The sequence below is a fragment of the Acipenser ruthenus genome, chromosome 10 (genome assembly GCF_902713425.1).
Source record: "Acipenser ruthenus chromosome 10, fAciRut3.2 maternal haplotype, whole genome shotgun sequence".
NCBI lineage: Eukaryota > Metazoa > Chordata > Actinopteri > Acipenseriformes > Acipenseridae > Acipenser > Acipenser ruthenus.
In genome coordinates, this window is record NC_081198.1 from 16,558,943 (window position 1) to 16,574,767 (window position 15,825).

Below are 15,825 nucleotides of genomic sequence, written 5' to 3' on the forward strand. Positions count from 1 at the left end.
AAAGCACAGAAATTTCGCATGACTACTGTGCCAGAATTAATTTTTTTAAACTAAAATGTCCCCTTTCTCTAACCTTATAAAATATTAAGCCAGGAAATTGAAACTGGTTTGGAAACAACATTACGCATTGCAAGAGAAACTAAAAAAAAAAATCACAGACAGACAAATAGTTTTGTATTTGATTTGCACAGAATTTACAACACCTTATACTTAAAGTGCTAGCCTTTCAAATGCTTTCTAACTTCCAGATGGATTTTTTGTAGTCATATCTCATAACACTCTTCATTTAATTAGGCAAATGTTTTGCTTTTATCTAAAAAATATGTATTCAGTACAGGCTGTTTTTTCAGTCGGTTACTGAAGCATAACAATCTGTCCTAACATCTATCTGTACTTTTAACAAAAGACAAGATAGTATGTCTTATTATAGTGCATATTTGAATCATATAATGACTGCTTTTCATCACTGTCAACAAATGAAGCTGGTTGCAGCAGTAATTCATCCCAGTGCCCCTTTTCTTAAGCTTAACAGGCTTGCTAAATGAAGCAATTCAAAGACATTCACATCACAATAATTCTGATAATGTTGGTCTTTAGCATGTGTTAATGGACATGTAACGATACTGACTGAGCCCTAAGCATCTGAGAGACTGCAGCATCAAATGCATGAAACAGTATCTCATTTAACTTGGTTTGGGGGACAATGTTTTTCCTCATTGCTATACCTTACTTTTGACCTAAAATAGCATTGCTGTTTATGTATGTGTGCCAATAAAGTTTTATGCTGACAAAGGGATGGTACTGTTTGTTAAACCAAAGCAGTGTAACTGAATAATAATAAGTGTTTGTTTCATTCTGTGGCCAGGAGTAGGGGGTGACTGTTTAATGACACATTGGATGGACTTCTGAGAAATGACAATTACTCATTCCATATACTGTAGTTTCAGAAGTGGTAGACATAAGAAAAAAAAAAAACAATAAAAAAACACAGACAGGGATCAGGAATATAATCCAGTGCTTTTATGTTTTTATTCTGACATGGTGTATTTTTTTTTTTTATTTCGTTAAGTGACTTATTTGGAAGATGGAAATATTTGTAACTGTATTTTTTAAATGTCGTAAATACAATTCTGACTGTTAAAAGAAGGTGCTGGTTTCTTACAGGCCTCTAACCCACCAGCACCTATTTCAAAATCTCCATTTGTATCTATGTCATGGTCCAACCGTGATATGAAGGTCATTTATTTATTTATTTATTTATTTATATATATATATATATATATATATATATATATATATATATATATATATATATATATACACACACATATATACACACATACAACTATGGCTTTTCATCACTCTATAGAATTAATAAATATTGCTTCATATAGTTGAGTGAAACCAGCTCAATAATGTTACGTTAATATATTGAATTACATATCGCTTTGTAGTTTTCCATATGCAGTACTTAACGAAAAACTGACAAATTGAAAAATGTGACATTTCAAAATCTAACATGAAATACTCCGACTATTATGGCTTCCGGTAGACTTTTGAGATATCATTTTGTAGTGTTTGATTGCTAAACAAAATATCTAATTATGTTCATATTATTTTTTATTTATTTATTTATTTTAATTGTCTCAATTGTAAAATTCTAGGTGATGCAAAATGTATATGTATATGTGTGTATATATATGTATATGTATCTGTGTGTGTGTATATATATATATATATATATATATATATATATATATATATATATATATATATATATATATATATATAAACACATATCTGTCCACATAATAATTGTCTGTACTTTATATATTTACTTTCGGTAGCAGTCTCAAGGAAATGGCAACAAAATCGTTTTTTCACCAAAGTAAATATTTTACTATATATACAATATACCGCATTTCAATTGTCTGACAGACTACTGCAATTCATATCTCTGTGTTATTATTGTTTCTGAACAGGGGCCTAGATATGTAAATAGCACCGCCGTTTATTTATTTTCTGCCGTGGCTCTGTCACAATCTGTTACGCTTCTTGTTCTGTCGTGCTCTGCTTCTTGGTATGTGCTGCCACACGTCATCTCAAAAATGAATCATCCTGTTGAATAATGCTTCCCAATCATACTGAATTATTGATGTCCTGGTTCTTGGTAGAGGGACAGTGCAAGCTCTTCATTCTTACAGCTGCTAGTTTTATTCTGTTTTAATGAGACATACACATTTACACAGCAACCCGCTGAAACTATTTACTCAACAGCATTCCTAATTGTGGCTCATTTTAAGAGTTTTTAAATACATCATGTAATACACAGATTTTACTCGCGCGATTGAAAAGACAAGTCTTTGGAAACTGGTCTCCGGTTAAAGCATATGCTAGTGTAGTCGCAGTTGCGTTGTGTGCATCGGCTGAAACAAAGCAACACTGATGCATTCTGCAGAAATCAAGATGAGCTTTAGGGAACTTGTCAGACCGACAAGGTTTACGGTTTCTGATGCGTTTCTGACTAATTGAGTACTTCTGCAGAATATTTCTTAACATGTCTTTTTTATGTTACAAAGATAGTTGGATTAAAGTCTTGGTTTTGTCAGTGGCTGCTACAGTATTCAAAATCAATAACAACAATAACACATTCCCATCCGGTCATTTGAATGATTTTACGGTAGTGATTTCTTCAACGATCCCTCACATATGACATAAGAGAGATACAATGCCTGTTTCAATCTCTTGGCGTGTGTGTTTAATGTGTGGTATAGCCTTTTTCTGTGAATAGCTGTTTACAAGATTATTCATCTTATTTTATGTGGATGTCAGGATAGTTCTGCATTAAATTTGGATAAATGTTTTGCACAGAACAACCTCATTCAATTAAGTATGACAGATATATTAAATGGTTTACATGGCTTAATTAGAACGGCCTGTTGCACTTGATCTTAAACGTCTCATTGTTTGTGTATAAAGGAAAAAGTAGCTGCTTTTGTTGTCAAGCTTGTACTTATTGTATCTAATAAGTTTAATTAGATTGACATTTCTAAATGCTACACCTAAGTGTAACATAGTGATTGTGAAAAAATTTCATAATTAAGCCTGAAGTACAGTTTTATTTATAGTAGTGTGAATATATATATATATATATATATATATATATATATATATATATATATATATATATATATAATGTTAAATATTAGGAATAGTTACACAGTAAACTGTAAGTATAGCTATTAATGTAAGCACATTTACTGTATTATGTTTTAGCTTCCTCCTTGCTTCCTTGAATGGTATGTGATGAGTGTGCATAGCAATGCAGAATGAATAGGGGTATATTTGCATGTCATTAAAAGCTTCATATGGTAGATGTTTAGCATAACAGTTTGCATAATTTGAAGCAAACACTCCAGCATATCTTTATTCTTTTTGAAGCTTAACAACAGCTGAATTGGTCTCATCTGTTAAATGGCTCAGCAACATAAATGTGTCCCAATAGCTTGTCTCTAACAATAGATAGCTGCTATTGTACAGAATTCTTCACCAAAAATAGGTTTAAAACCCTAATTGTTTTTCGTATTCATTTTGTATAATAATTCTGCTTTCCTTTTTAGGCAAACAGTGATTGCAAAAACAAAATAAAATCCTTTTAATTTGTTTGATTCAGTACAACAAAATGAAGCAGTGTTTTCCATAATCAAACACATTCTGTTTTAATTATGTGTCATAGATTCTTACATATATAAATGAAACATACTTGCATGCTAAAAATATATATTTTGCATTGTATCAGTTGAATGTGATGTGCAAATTTACTCATTCTCAAGGACTAATGTAAAAGTTAGCTGTAATTGATTGACAGGTATTATCTCTCTTTTCGAGTTGCCTATGCAATGTATTCCTTTTTTAACTTCTTATTTATCTGCTAGTATTAATGTCAGACCATTATTAATTCCTGGGATGGACTGGGTGAAGACACCATTTAAATCTGTGGTAAAATTACCCTTATCTTTCAGGACCTAAAAGGAATCATTTTGTGTTATCTGTAAATGGAAATTACATTTTAAAATGTCATTTACGATAATCCACTTCACTTCTACTGAAACATCAGGATTATTGCAAAAATTGCATAACACCTGTATTAAAACTTTGTAACCTTTACAAATCATTCCTGTTATAGGAAATGTTTATAGACAGGTCTAGTCCTCGAACAGTTTATCAGGATTTATACTGCACGGTCTAACCTATTCCCAGGAATTTAACAAAGTATTTCTGCCCATCTTCAAAATGACATTTTTACCACAAAACCTGCTTTTTCTCATCTCATTAAGAATTTATATACATAGCCATTGCTTGTATTAAAAGATATACAAAATGTCAGGTACTGTGGGGGTGAGGGTGGGACACCTCTGATTTACTCACCATACATTTTTAATGCTGGCTTTCTTTGACTTTGAAACCTTTGGCTGGCCTAAACTGATTTATGGAATAATAAGTTCAGGATTGAGCTAGGGCTTGCATTCATGAAAAGCTAAATATTTGCAAGTGGGACTTCATCTAAGAATATTAGTTCACAGCTTAATTTTATGTCAGATTTATGTTGCGAATGATAGTGTCTGTTTTTCAATTATTCTGTGAATCCTTCACTTCAGTTTATTTTCACTCAGTCACAGTAAAGAATCATTTTCATAAATGAAAACCACGATATACTGTAGGTTTGTGTGTAAAACAAATTACTAAATGCTCTTATGGTCTGTGTCTCTTTGTTACCTTGTAACAATTAGCCTTGTACTCTATTCAAGGATAGAATCTTCTCATAAAAGATAAGCAAGTACGTGATTTTAGTTTTATCAACCAAAATACTGTCCCGGTTTTATGCACGGTTTATGTAATTTTTTCACCACTTGTATATTATTATTATTATTATTATTATTATTATTATTATTATTATTATTATTATTATTAACCATTGGTTTTGTGACCATTTAAGTATTTAATTATTCTTAGGAAATGGAGAGATGTGATAAATGGCAAACAACCTTTTAAAACAAAAACTTCTTTTACATTAAAAAAGTAAAAGTTTTAGAACCTATTGCTCTGGTCTTTTGGAGTGGGTAGATCCTGTACAGTCCAACTTATCCATAATGAACCTGTTTCAGGAATATCCCTTGTTCATGCTTTCATTTTGGAAGGCTACTGGAAATGTCAGTTAAGCGTTTGTATTTAGTGCTTGTTCAGCTTGCAGTATATTTATTTAGCTTCAATTCTCCCCGTTTTCTTTGAAAGCTTAATTAACATAGTCTTCCAAAAACCTCTCTTTAACCTTACCCACCCCTTATTGATGGCTGAGTGTATGACAGATTGAGAGTCATTATTGTTTCATTTAGTAGCCATATGTTTGGTCCAAGAGGGAATGTGCGTATCGATTAATTGAATGGCTAGTAGCAATGATTTATGAGGAGTGCATTTTGAGCAGTGAGCGAAATATATTTTGTTGTTTTAAATGCAGTCACTTTCTATGTTGTAAATTGGATATAAGTAAAAAAATAATCTAAGATATTTAGCAAATATAATGCTAATTTGGTGTTTATATCAAACTGCAAGTTTCTATATATTTAATCTATTGATTATAAGCAGCAAGATTTTTACCAGTATTCTTTTTGAAGGTGTCAAGGAGAATATTGGTTGCGTAAACTTTAACGTGGCCACCCAGTTTGGATTCTTTCTCTGTTAAAAATGGAATGGCTAGAACAGAGTGTGCCACTTCTCCGAGTTCTCCAGATTGGTGATGACCTGTGTTGTACTCAAGACTGGATCAGTTTGTCAGCAGCAAGTGAGCCTTTGCCTCCTCTACTATACCATGCTGTTCTCTGTAGTTCTCTATGCCTATGCCAAGTGAAGAAAGGTCATATAACATGTCAGTGGTAAATGCATAGCAAGTCAACTGCCCGCAGTTCAGTGCTGTATCTGTCCCCACAGAACAGGCACATCTGATCACTGCAGCTGCCATCGGAAGTAAAAAAAATTATTCTCTGCGAGCTGCTCACATTTTTTAAACTTTTGAAAAGCTGTGGAAATGACATACCATCCTACAGGAAAATAGATATTTTTAAAGCCTTGTCAGGGCTGTCATTATATAATATGCCTCAGCTGCAAGGCAGGGTCCTTGGTGGGTTGATATTAGAGTGACAGGGTGTGCAAGAAAAGTCACGTTGAGATTAGTAGAAATGGGGGCACGTTCCCTTCTCTATAATCTGCATATTCACCTCAGATGCCTTTAAAAAACAGGATTTAGGATATGACTGTCAGGAATGTATGTTTATTTGAAGTTAATTCAGGTGGAAATAGAATAAAATCATTTTTAGGCTGATATAGAAGATAAGCATTTTGGAGCACTCTCTATTAACCTCCTACACACATTTAGGGATGGTAAATGTTTTAGTGGAACAGTACAAAATGTAATAGTGCTACACAATACAGGCATTGATGCAAAACTACAATACATATGTCATAATATTGCAAAACAGCCTGAAATTGTGCGCCTTAACTTTTAACCTGATCAAATCCTATAAAAAAAAAAAAAAAAAATGTAAAACCCTTGAAAGAAAAGCATTTTAGATGATCATCAGGTGCTATGCTGGCTTAAAAAATAACTATCCAGCTGAGAAGGGAGACCTAACAATGTTTAATGAGGAGAATGGCAGTCAGGCAGACTGCCTAAGACTTTGCCTTTGGTGTCTAAAACGATCAGCATGTTAAACATGCTCAGCATGATACAAAGATATTATAGCTTATAACTGTTATCATTGATTTACAGAACACCCATCTTCATGAAAAGGGATTTTTGTTTGGGGGGGGGGGGGGGGGGTACCAACTGTTTCTTTTCCACAGTTGTACATAGTGGTGCTGTAGGTGTTTTGCTGGACTGTTTAGCACTTGCATGAGAGAGAATTAGTGCAGCAGTGCCGAGTGAAATGAAACCAAGGACTAATGTAGCCAGGAGGAAGTGACCCTGGTAGTTTCTGAAGATTTAACAGAATCAGAAAGAAGAGAAGGTAAAAACTGGTGAAAGGAATAAGCCTGGAGCCATCAACCTCCGAGTTCTGAGGTCTTTCTTTTCCCAAGTAGGAAATGCTCAGAATAGAAGAACAAGTCCTTATCAAATGTACTGTCATAGAACAAATCCATATCACATGTACTGTATATTATTATTATTATTATTATTATTATTATTATTATTATTATTATTATTATTATTATTATTATTATTAGGCTTCCAAGCCAGAATGGCTGGGAAGCCTATTGTTATTGTTAGGATTTTACTACTTCTTATTCTTATTCCATCAACTTCAAACTGCTCCTGTTCGCACGAGGTGTAACAAATCAACATGAAACTTGGTAGGTATCATCCTGTGTAGATTATAGTTCAGATGCAAACTAAATTGCACTCCTCCGCCAACCAAGATGGCGGTCTGATGCATTTTTTGGAAATACATTTCGAAATCATCTTCTTGGGAACCAACCAAACCGGCTTCAAGTTTGTGAAGCAGAAGTTGCTGCGATAATTTTAATCAAAATGGCTGCCACACACCCCTAGCAGCAAACTGTTTATTTGATCTGACACTTGGCATATATCATCAACATCCAAACCTGCTTCAAGTTTTGGAAAGCAGAAGTTGCTGCGATAAAATTTAATAAAAAAAATACTGCCACCAAATTTGACAAAACGCACACCAAACAACAAACTGCTTCTGCTCAAAAACCATTTAACCAACTTACTCCCAACTTGGTAGGCATCATCCCGACGACAATAGAATTCACAAAATGGTGTTGTTTTGTTAAACAAGATGGCCACCAGCCCTACATTTTCTTCTTGAATTTAAAACTGCTTCAGTTTAAAAACTTGGTTAACTCCAAATCTAAAAAACATCATGCATGTGTCAGTACAATTGACTTTTTCAAAAATGGTGTTTGTGCATGAACCAAGATGCCTGAGGCATTTTTTTGAAAAAAACTTTCAAAATCTTTTTCTGGGGAACTGGTGAAGTTACTGATTTCAAACTTGGCAAATATCAAGAACTAAACCAGCTGCTTCCAGTAATTGCTTAAGTGATTGGTACTGGTACTGGGGCTTGGATGCCGTAAAACTGCCTGGCAGTTCTAGTTGATTATTATTATTATTATTATTATTATTATTATTATTATTATTATTATTATTATTATTATTATTATTATTATTATTATTATTAATAATATTGTTCATTTATTTATTCTACTAAAGGTGGCATTGAGTCTATAGTTTGTAACCTATTAAAATGTCAGAAAAAAATGTACTCCCTTCAGATTTTATGGATCTCTTAAAATGATGAGGGTTTTTTAAGGCTTATTCTTACCTGCTTATTCTTACCTGCTGTTACATATAATACAAAAAGAGTGTTCTTGCAGTGTTTTTGTTCTTTTCATTATAAGCCGACTACATGTGTCTAGTGACTAAACCGCACAGCTGAGACAAACAGAGGATTTGATCTATAGGGAATGTGTAGGGTTGTGATCTCCGATTTTCTGTTTAGATTCATAATGCATGTACAGTATACAGGCCTATGTGCCCTATGTTGTTTCAAATCTTGCTCCAGTTTGATGTATCACTTCACAAAGCACAATCAGCTGATGTTCTTGTACTTTCCATGTATGAAGTAGTGAGTATATCGCTGGTTAGAAATTGATTTTAAACTGGTTCTTTAATTTTAGATAATATGTTTAATGCAGTTTTTTTAAGAATATGTGTATTGTAAATGTTGAATTCAATTTTAGTAGTGTGCAAATCTTTCCTAGACATGCCATACCTAAAGGTTTGCTTTAAGGGTATGGTTCATAAATTCAACTGTTCATTCTAAAATAATTATAGTGGGATGTAGACTTGTAGACTTGGGATGTAGAAATCTATAAATCAGCAGCTGAAATACAAATTTAAAACATGGTGCACCAACTTGTGTTACTTGAAGGGATTGATCGTTTTATTTTATACAGCTGCTTTGAAAACTAAAAAAGGTGTGCTTTTCATTGTTAGAAACCAATAAGGTATACCAGGAAAATAAGGAAACAGAAAGTAGTGTGGCTTGTTTGTCTGAAGCAATGACTAGTGGCATTTTTGGCATGCTGTCTTTTTCAACATTTGACAAGCATTTAAAACCTTTATGAACGGATCTAAACTAAAAGATTTCTCCAGTGCTATGTTCGAGTCAAAGCTTTACTCATAATTTTTTTCCTAAAAAAAATACATCTGTCTGTAATGGCACTTACAAGCTGTTGTCAGCATTCCCCTTGTCTCTCCCCGGTAAGGTAAGTGTTTAGTTGGGTAAGGAGTTTGGTGAAGTCAGTTTAAACAGTTGGGAAAACAATGCAGTTAAAGGAGTGACACATATCTGCCTATATACACAGGTAGGGATCATGTTTCAACCAAAGCTTCTTCAGCAGCTGCCTTATCTAAATCAGTACACTGCCTGCAATTTTTTGGCAGCTCTAAAAGGAATTAAAAGCCTGCCAATAGATGCTTGTTTGAAAGGAGGTGGGCCTACCAGTTACCTCTTCAGTTTACTTAGGGAGAACTTTATACTGTTTGGCTATTTGTTTGTTTGTTTGTGATGCAAGTGTTGACTTTGTAGCCATTCCAGTGTTGGTTGCATGGTTTGGAGGCGGGCCTTTGAGCAGTGGTAGGTGTGCTTTTAGCAGTTACTCGCTTAGGACAAATAGTTATTTTCCGTGAGGGATCTCCCTTTTCCAGGATTACCTTCCTTCTGACTCAAGGATTGTCATAATTTAAACAGCTGCTGTCTAACAACAAGAGGGGACTGTGGTTATCTCCGAATTTGAATACATAGATACAAATAAATAAAGCAAAGACTTTCATTTTACAAAGAAAAAAGAAAAGGATTCCACTAAAAAAACATTTTTGGTACATTCTGAAAAAAAATGTGAAAGTACATTTTGGAAAAAGAAGGAGGAGAAGAAATTGTTTACTTTGGTCTATCATTGCTACATTATGAATGACCAATCCTTTTGATTGTTTTTAGGCAAGAAGATCAACAATGAAGATCGTTAACCTCAGCAAAGCTGGACTTGTATAACTACAAATCTCATTATTACTTTTGTGGAAAATCTCTGTGAGAAGCACAATGGCATCTTCTGTTTGGAAGCCTCCGACTCTGTGGTGTCTGATTTTCATAGTGGCTCACTTGCAGTGTACAGAAGGTAAGTCCGCTCTCTATTCAAAATGAAATGGCTTTTGCTCAATAGTTGCAAATCTACATTTTAACATAATAGTAATACACACTATGTAAATATGGGGTACTGTTTAGGCTTCCCTGTTTTTTACTGTAATTTATTAAAATGTGTAAATGTAAATTATTTTAACCCTAATGAATACTAAGATTTATTTTTGATTTTAATGGTACTGTTTTTTTTTTTATATATATATTAATGCTTTTGAATCGTGTGTGTGTGTGTGTGTCATTATATATGTATATGTGTATATATATATATATATATATATATATATATATGTATATGTGTGTGTGTGTATATATATATATATATATATATATATATATAAACAACCAAAAAATAAAAAACTCTGCTTATACCCAAGAATGAAACCAGAGGTACACACAAATTTCCATAAGGGTTTGTTCCGCCATGGGGTTTTAGTTTTGCCAAAACACGTTTAAGCCTTCATACATTTCTTTGGAGCAGAGGGTGTAGTTTTGAAGAGGGGTGTCTCCAAGGACAGAAAACTAATCTTATGTGGTTTCATTAGACAGTAAATTGTGATTCGTTAGAGATTGTATGCTTGTGTGTATACCTTCCCCTGGAGGCCATATAGATTCTTATCCTTGCATTATAGTCAAGTCACAAAACATGAAAGGTGAAGCTGGGTTCTGGAACCTCTAAAACTGAAACGTGTTAATTAGAATGTGGTTATCTTTGACTTGCATACTTAATTGTGTCTTGAATTAAAAGCACATAAATGTATTAAGTTATTTTATATATATATATATATATATATATATATATATATATATATATATATAATATACAGTATTTTTTTTTTTTTACAAAGCGGTATAAAGTGAGTAGTTTAATGCAAAATCATTTTATTTACTGCTGCACATGATTCCAAACAATATATGGTTGTTTTTTTTTCAATTGGCTCATGTCTGATTGTGTTTTTGATCACTTGAATCTTCAACATTGTTTCATGTGTGATGTACATACTAAGAAATCGTAAGATCGTATGTTATTTTAGCTCTAAAATAGTTTTCTGATCTTGCACAAAGTGACGATTAGGCCTACATAATGTAAATTGTTTTCTAAAAACAACATGTCAGAGAATTTTACTCAATGTTAGCATCTTACTGTTTCCACAAGAAAGTCATAAATTATTTCAGATTTTGCGGTTGAGATTAGTGGTTGAATTAGTGAGCATAATTTGCTTAATTTCTTCTTAATTGAATTTCCTGTATAATTGAAATCCTCTCAAGTGTTGTTCAGAAACAAATTATTCTCATCATGTGGAGAGGACATGGGTTTTAAAAAAAATAGCTCTCATTATCTAGTATACCATATTTATGATTTTATTCAGGAAGTAAAAGCTACTGATTGAACGAGAGACACATTGCAGTGGTATTAAAGATGATTAACAGAAGACATTGCAGACAGGGCATGTCCTGCAGTCTCTGTCTATTTTACAGTAAAATGATGGGTTAGATTCTAAATTACTTTTGTGCTCCTCTAACTTTAGGCACTGTCTCAGGTTTATCATTTTAATAGCTTTTTGTCAGCCGGCATTTTAATTATTTTTTTTATTTTTTTTCATTATTCTCTAAAGAAAAGGCCACTTTTCTTTGCTGGTTTGCAAGGAATCCTTATCTGCTTACATGTCTAGGTAATATTCACCTTATTAATGACCTTCAATATATTTAAGAAAAATTACAATATTAGAAGTGCTATTTAAAAAAAAAATTGAAAAACAGCAAAAAAGAAACTGAACAATACATCTGAGAAGTAGAAACGTGTACAAAACAAAGCCAAACAAAACATTTGTAAACTGTCATATCTAACTACATTTACTTTAACATAATATAAAACATGCCATTGTCTTCTAACTTCTTAAACTCATGTCTGCTAATTCAGACTCCTAAACACCAAATAAACGGGAAAAGCAAACTGCCTTGCAAAATGTTGACATCATACAGTGTCACTGAGGCTATGCTTTACTGTTCCTCTTTGGTTACTACGACAGCTACAATTTAGAAGGTGTAGCAGAAGGTAATTAATAACCTGTCTGTATAAAACATGTACTCCTCACAGGCAGTTCCAAATACTTCCCGCAGCTATAGACAGAGGTAAATGATACAGTGAAAGCAGTCTATTAAGAGTTTAAAAAAGCAGACTGACAGTTGTCAGTGAGTCTGTAAAATCATTGCTAAGATATTGCTATGGGATTCTTTGTGAATTGGTATTGCTTTTTTTCCTATCACTGTAGTGCTATATATATAATGTATATATAAAACACATAGAATTGACAGGTTACCCAAGTGTGTCCGTAATGCGTGCAAATTTTAAAATGACTGTTTGCGAGTGGTGGTCCATAGTGGACCTCTATCTTGCTGCAAAATATCCACCCAATTGATCATAATTTTTGTTGAAAGGCTGAAGGACAAAAATAGCGTGTATCTTTACTCTGGTCAAAGGCCAGACACATGTGTGAACAAGCCTGCGACTAAATTACCACACAGTGACCTTCAGTGCTGCTCACAGTGGGCCATACAAAATATAAAAATGTGTATATATCAAGAAAATAGACTGAAGTATGCAAAATGTCACATTAATTTGCTTCAGTGATTTAATCAGTATATGTTCCATTTTTTTACTAAGCCTCATGACAAATAAATATTGAACTACTTACAGTTGGTGAAATCCACTCCAAACTATAAGGATCTTTTAACTTACACATTCATGATAATTGAGTTGATAGTGACTGTGATATACAAACACTGGTTTTCTGTTCTTCTCAATGTCCACTTGCACCTTAAGAGACTTTTGAAGTCTTGAAAACTGTTTTTTTTTTTATATCACAGTGAATTTAATAAGTATGAAATCTACTAACTGGATTATGTTTGGTTTTTGGGGTTTTTTTTTTTTGCAGTTTGCCACATTCTTCTCTTTTGAATTGTTTATTTTATAAGGAGTTAATGAACACTGCATTATTGAATCATTTCTATTTCTATAATTGATGGCAACACTATAAAGTTATTTATTCTGGAATGCCCAATTCCTATTGTCGTAGTTCTGGGTTTTATTTTGCATCTCATTACACTGTCCAGACATCTTTTGTTTTTGGTTGTCAAAGCCTTGTATGTTTTTTTTTTGTTTTATTTTTGGAAAGTACTTGCTTCTAATGTGCCTACTAATGACAGGAAACTTCTTAATCCCTTTGTTTTAGAGGCTATAGTAAACAGTTTTTAGTAGTATCAGCTTTCAGACTCCTGCAACTTCTGATGTCCAGATGGAATTCAAAGCACACTTAGGGGCACAGTCTGACAGCCCACGGAGCCAGGCTTCAGAGGCCATCATTCCAGTCCATCATCAGCTGTCAATCTGCTGATCCGGAGATAAAGTGACAATAGGCTAAGAACTGGTCTCCACCCCATGGTAGTACTTTAATCCCCACTGAGTATGCTAGAGAAGGAAGAATTAAAGTAGTTTTCAACCATTCACAGCTGTCTTTACACATATGTTTGCCATTGTCTTGTAGGGTGGTTTGTGATGGGCAGTCATTCAAATGCCAATGAATGTATGCAAAGACATAAGTGCTTCACCCATCTGTCACTTAACACCATGCCTATATGTGTTAAACAAAATAAAAAATAGCATTTTCAATAGAATCCAGATAATCTTTTAGAGGTTCACATCTGTTACCTTAAATGTATCTTAAGGAAGACCAAATTGGTATGTGAATACAAGCCTGCAGTGGTTGCTCGATGATTTAGAAGTACAGTGTTGGTGCTTTGAAATCATGTGTTCTGGATGAAAGGCTCTATACAAATGCAAGTTCCATTCCCAAATGTATAGCTACATTAAAATGCAACCTTACACTGAGAACATGTTCCAAAGACATTTATTTTCTTCACTCAGATACAAGATCTACCAGCATGATAGTGCTTTATACACAAGTTTCCTGAACCTATTCGAGTAAATTAATACAATTTATTTGTATTGACAGTGTATGCAGAATTGAGCTCTTTGTCTTGAGTTTTGTTACTGAATCCTCCAAGAAAAATGTTTTTGTTTTGTACCTTTCTTTCCAGCCCTGACAATAATATCACAAGTTATCAGACACTACACAGTCAGATAATATATAACAGTACTGATTGGACATGAGTCAAAAATGTTGTGATACAGTAAACTGGCAACCATGCAGGTGACTCTACAGCGAGAATGGCCTTGTTGTATGGCTGGGATTGTTCATGGCCTTGATACCCTTCACCACACATTGTGTTCTGTAAAGAAAACAAGATAATATACCGGAGAGGTGTAATCTGTCTGAAGAATGCGCCAGATTAAAGCAGCATACATGCGGGAATGCATGAGTCATATGCAGAATGCCTTGGCAGATATGTACACATACAATTCCCATTCTATTGTATATTTAAATGATAAAAATCACAATTAAATTAATTTTAAATTGGGACATGCACCTCAAGCAAGGACAGCTTTAAAACAAGGCATGGTAATAAAGGTCAGGGGTGACCATGGGTTTGTCTTTTCTTGACCGCCTTAATATTGTCGAGTCTTAAGGTTATTAGGCTTCAGAGGATTAGGATGCTAAAAGCAGTAGCATTAATCTCACATGACTGGCATGAGCTTGCATTCCTTGTGGAAAAAGAAAAAAAAACAGGCATGACCCAAAAACACCCTGCTACAGAGTAAATAAGTGAATCGCAATTGGTCTGGAGAAGAAGGCGGCCCGCATCCTACATAAAATGTTCATGTCAGTGTTTCCACCAAGCAGGCCTTTTGTGGTTTTTTGGTTCTCACTGAAGAGGAGAGTTTTACATCTTGACGTGCCAAGTGGTGTGCTGAATGTGTAAATTAGATTGATCATATCCAGCAACTCTCGTTTCCAGGTGGCAGGTTGGTGTGAGCTTGGGTAGAAAAGCTGCACCACTCTTTCGGTCCACACCAGGAATAGTTTCATTAGCTAATTACCCCTTACCTCAGCCAGTTTGCAGTTTGTGAGCAAACAGCTTTACCGGGTGTTTTTTTGCGAGAACGTGTAGTCAGACAACAGGATATTGTCGGTGTCCGCTGGCTGACTTGTTCTAGGGCTCTCTCGTAACACAACACTAGAAGCTTTTGCGTCCATCTGTGACTTTTATTTTATGTTTTGAATTATTTTAAATTAGAAGCAAACAAATGTATCCGGAATTATTCTCAACAGGTTTTACCTGATTATCATGCACAGCAAATGAGTCCTAGAAACACATTAAAATCCTTTGAGTCTTAACTCTCAAATTGAACCCTCAGACCCCCTCCCAGAACAATTTAAACTTTCCCTGACTTGTAATTGAGAGCCAAGTTTAAGTACCAGATTTTAGTGCCAGTTAGGTACCCTAAATAATTCTCTGGTCATTCTGTAATTAGCGTTAAAGAATACCAAATGTTTGTTTGTCAGGGTATGCGTTATAAAAAAAAAAAGAATAAGCAGCACACAAATTTGGTGTAAAAACTTTAATATTAACGCACATGAGAAAATACAGG

At 33.9% G+C, this 15,825-nt stretch overlaps 1 protein-coding gene across 20 annotated transcripts in view; it reads left to right on the forward strand.

The window, feature by feature from the left end:
• Positions 1-15,825, forward strand: part of adgrl2a (adhesion G protein-coupled receptor L2a) — a 104,432-nt gene that overhangs the window by 12,540 nt on the left and 76,067 nt on the right. For all 20 annotated transcript variants that reach the window (XM_059031876.1, XM_059031878.1, XM_059031880.1 and 17 more), the window contains exon 2: positions 10,077-10,254. In XM_059031876.1, coding sequence (XP_058887859.1) covers positions 10,179-10,254 — 76 coding nt within the window. In that variant the 5' untranslated portion in view covers positions 10,077-10,178. The remainder of the gene's footprint in view (positions 1-10,076; positions 10,255-15,825) is intronic.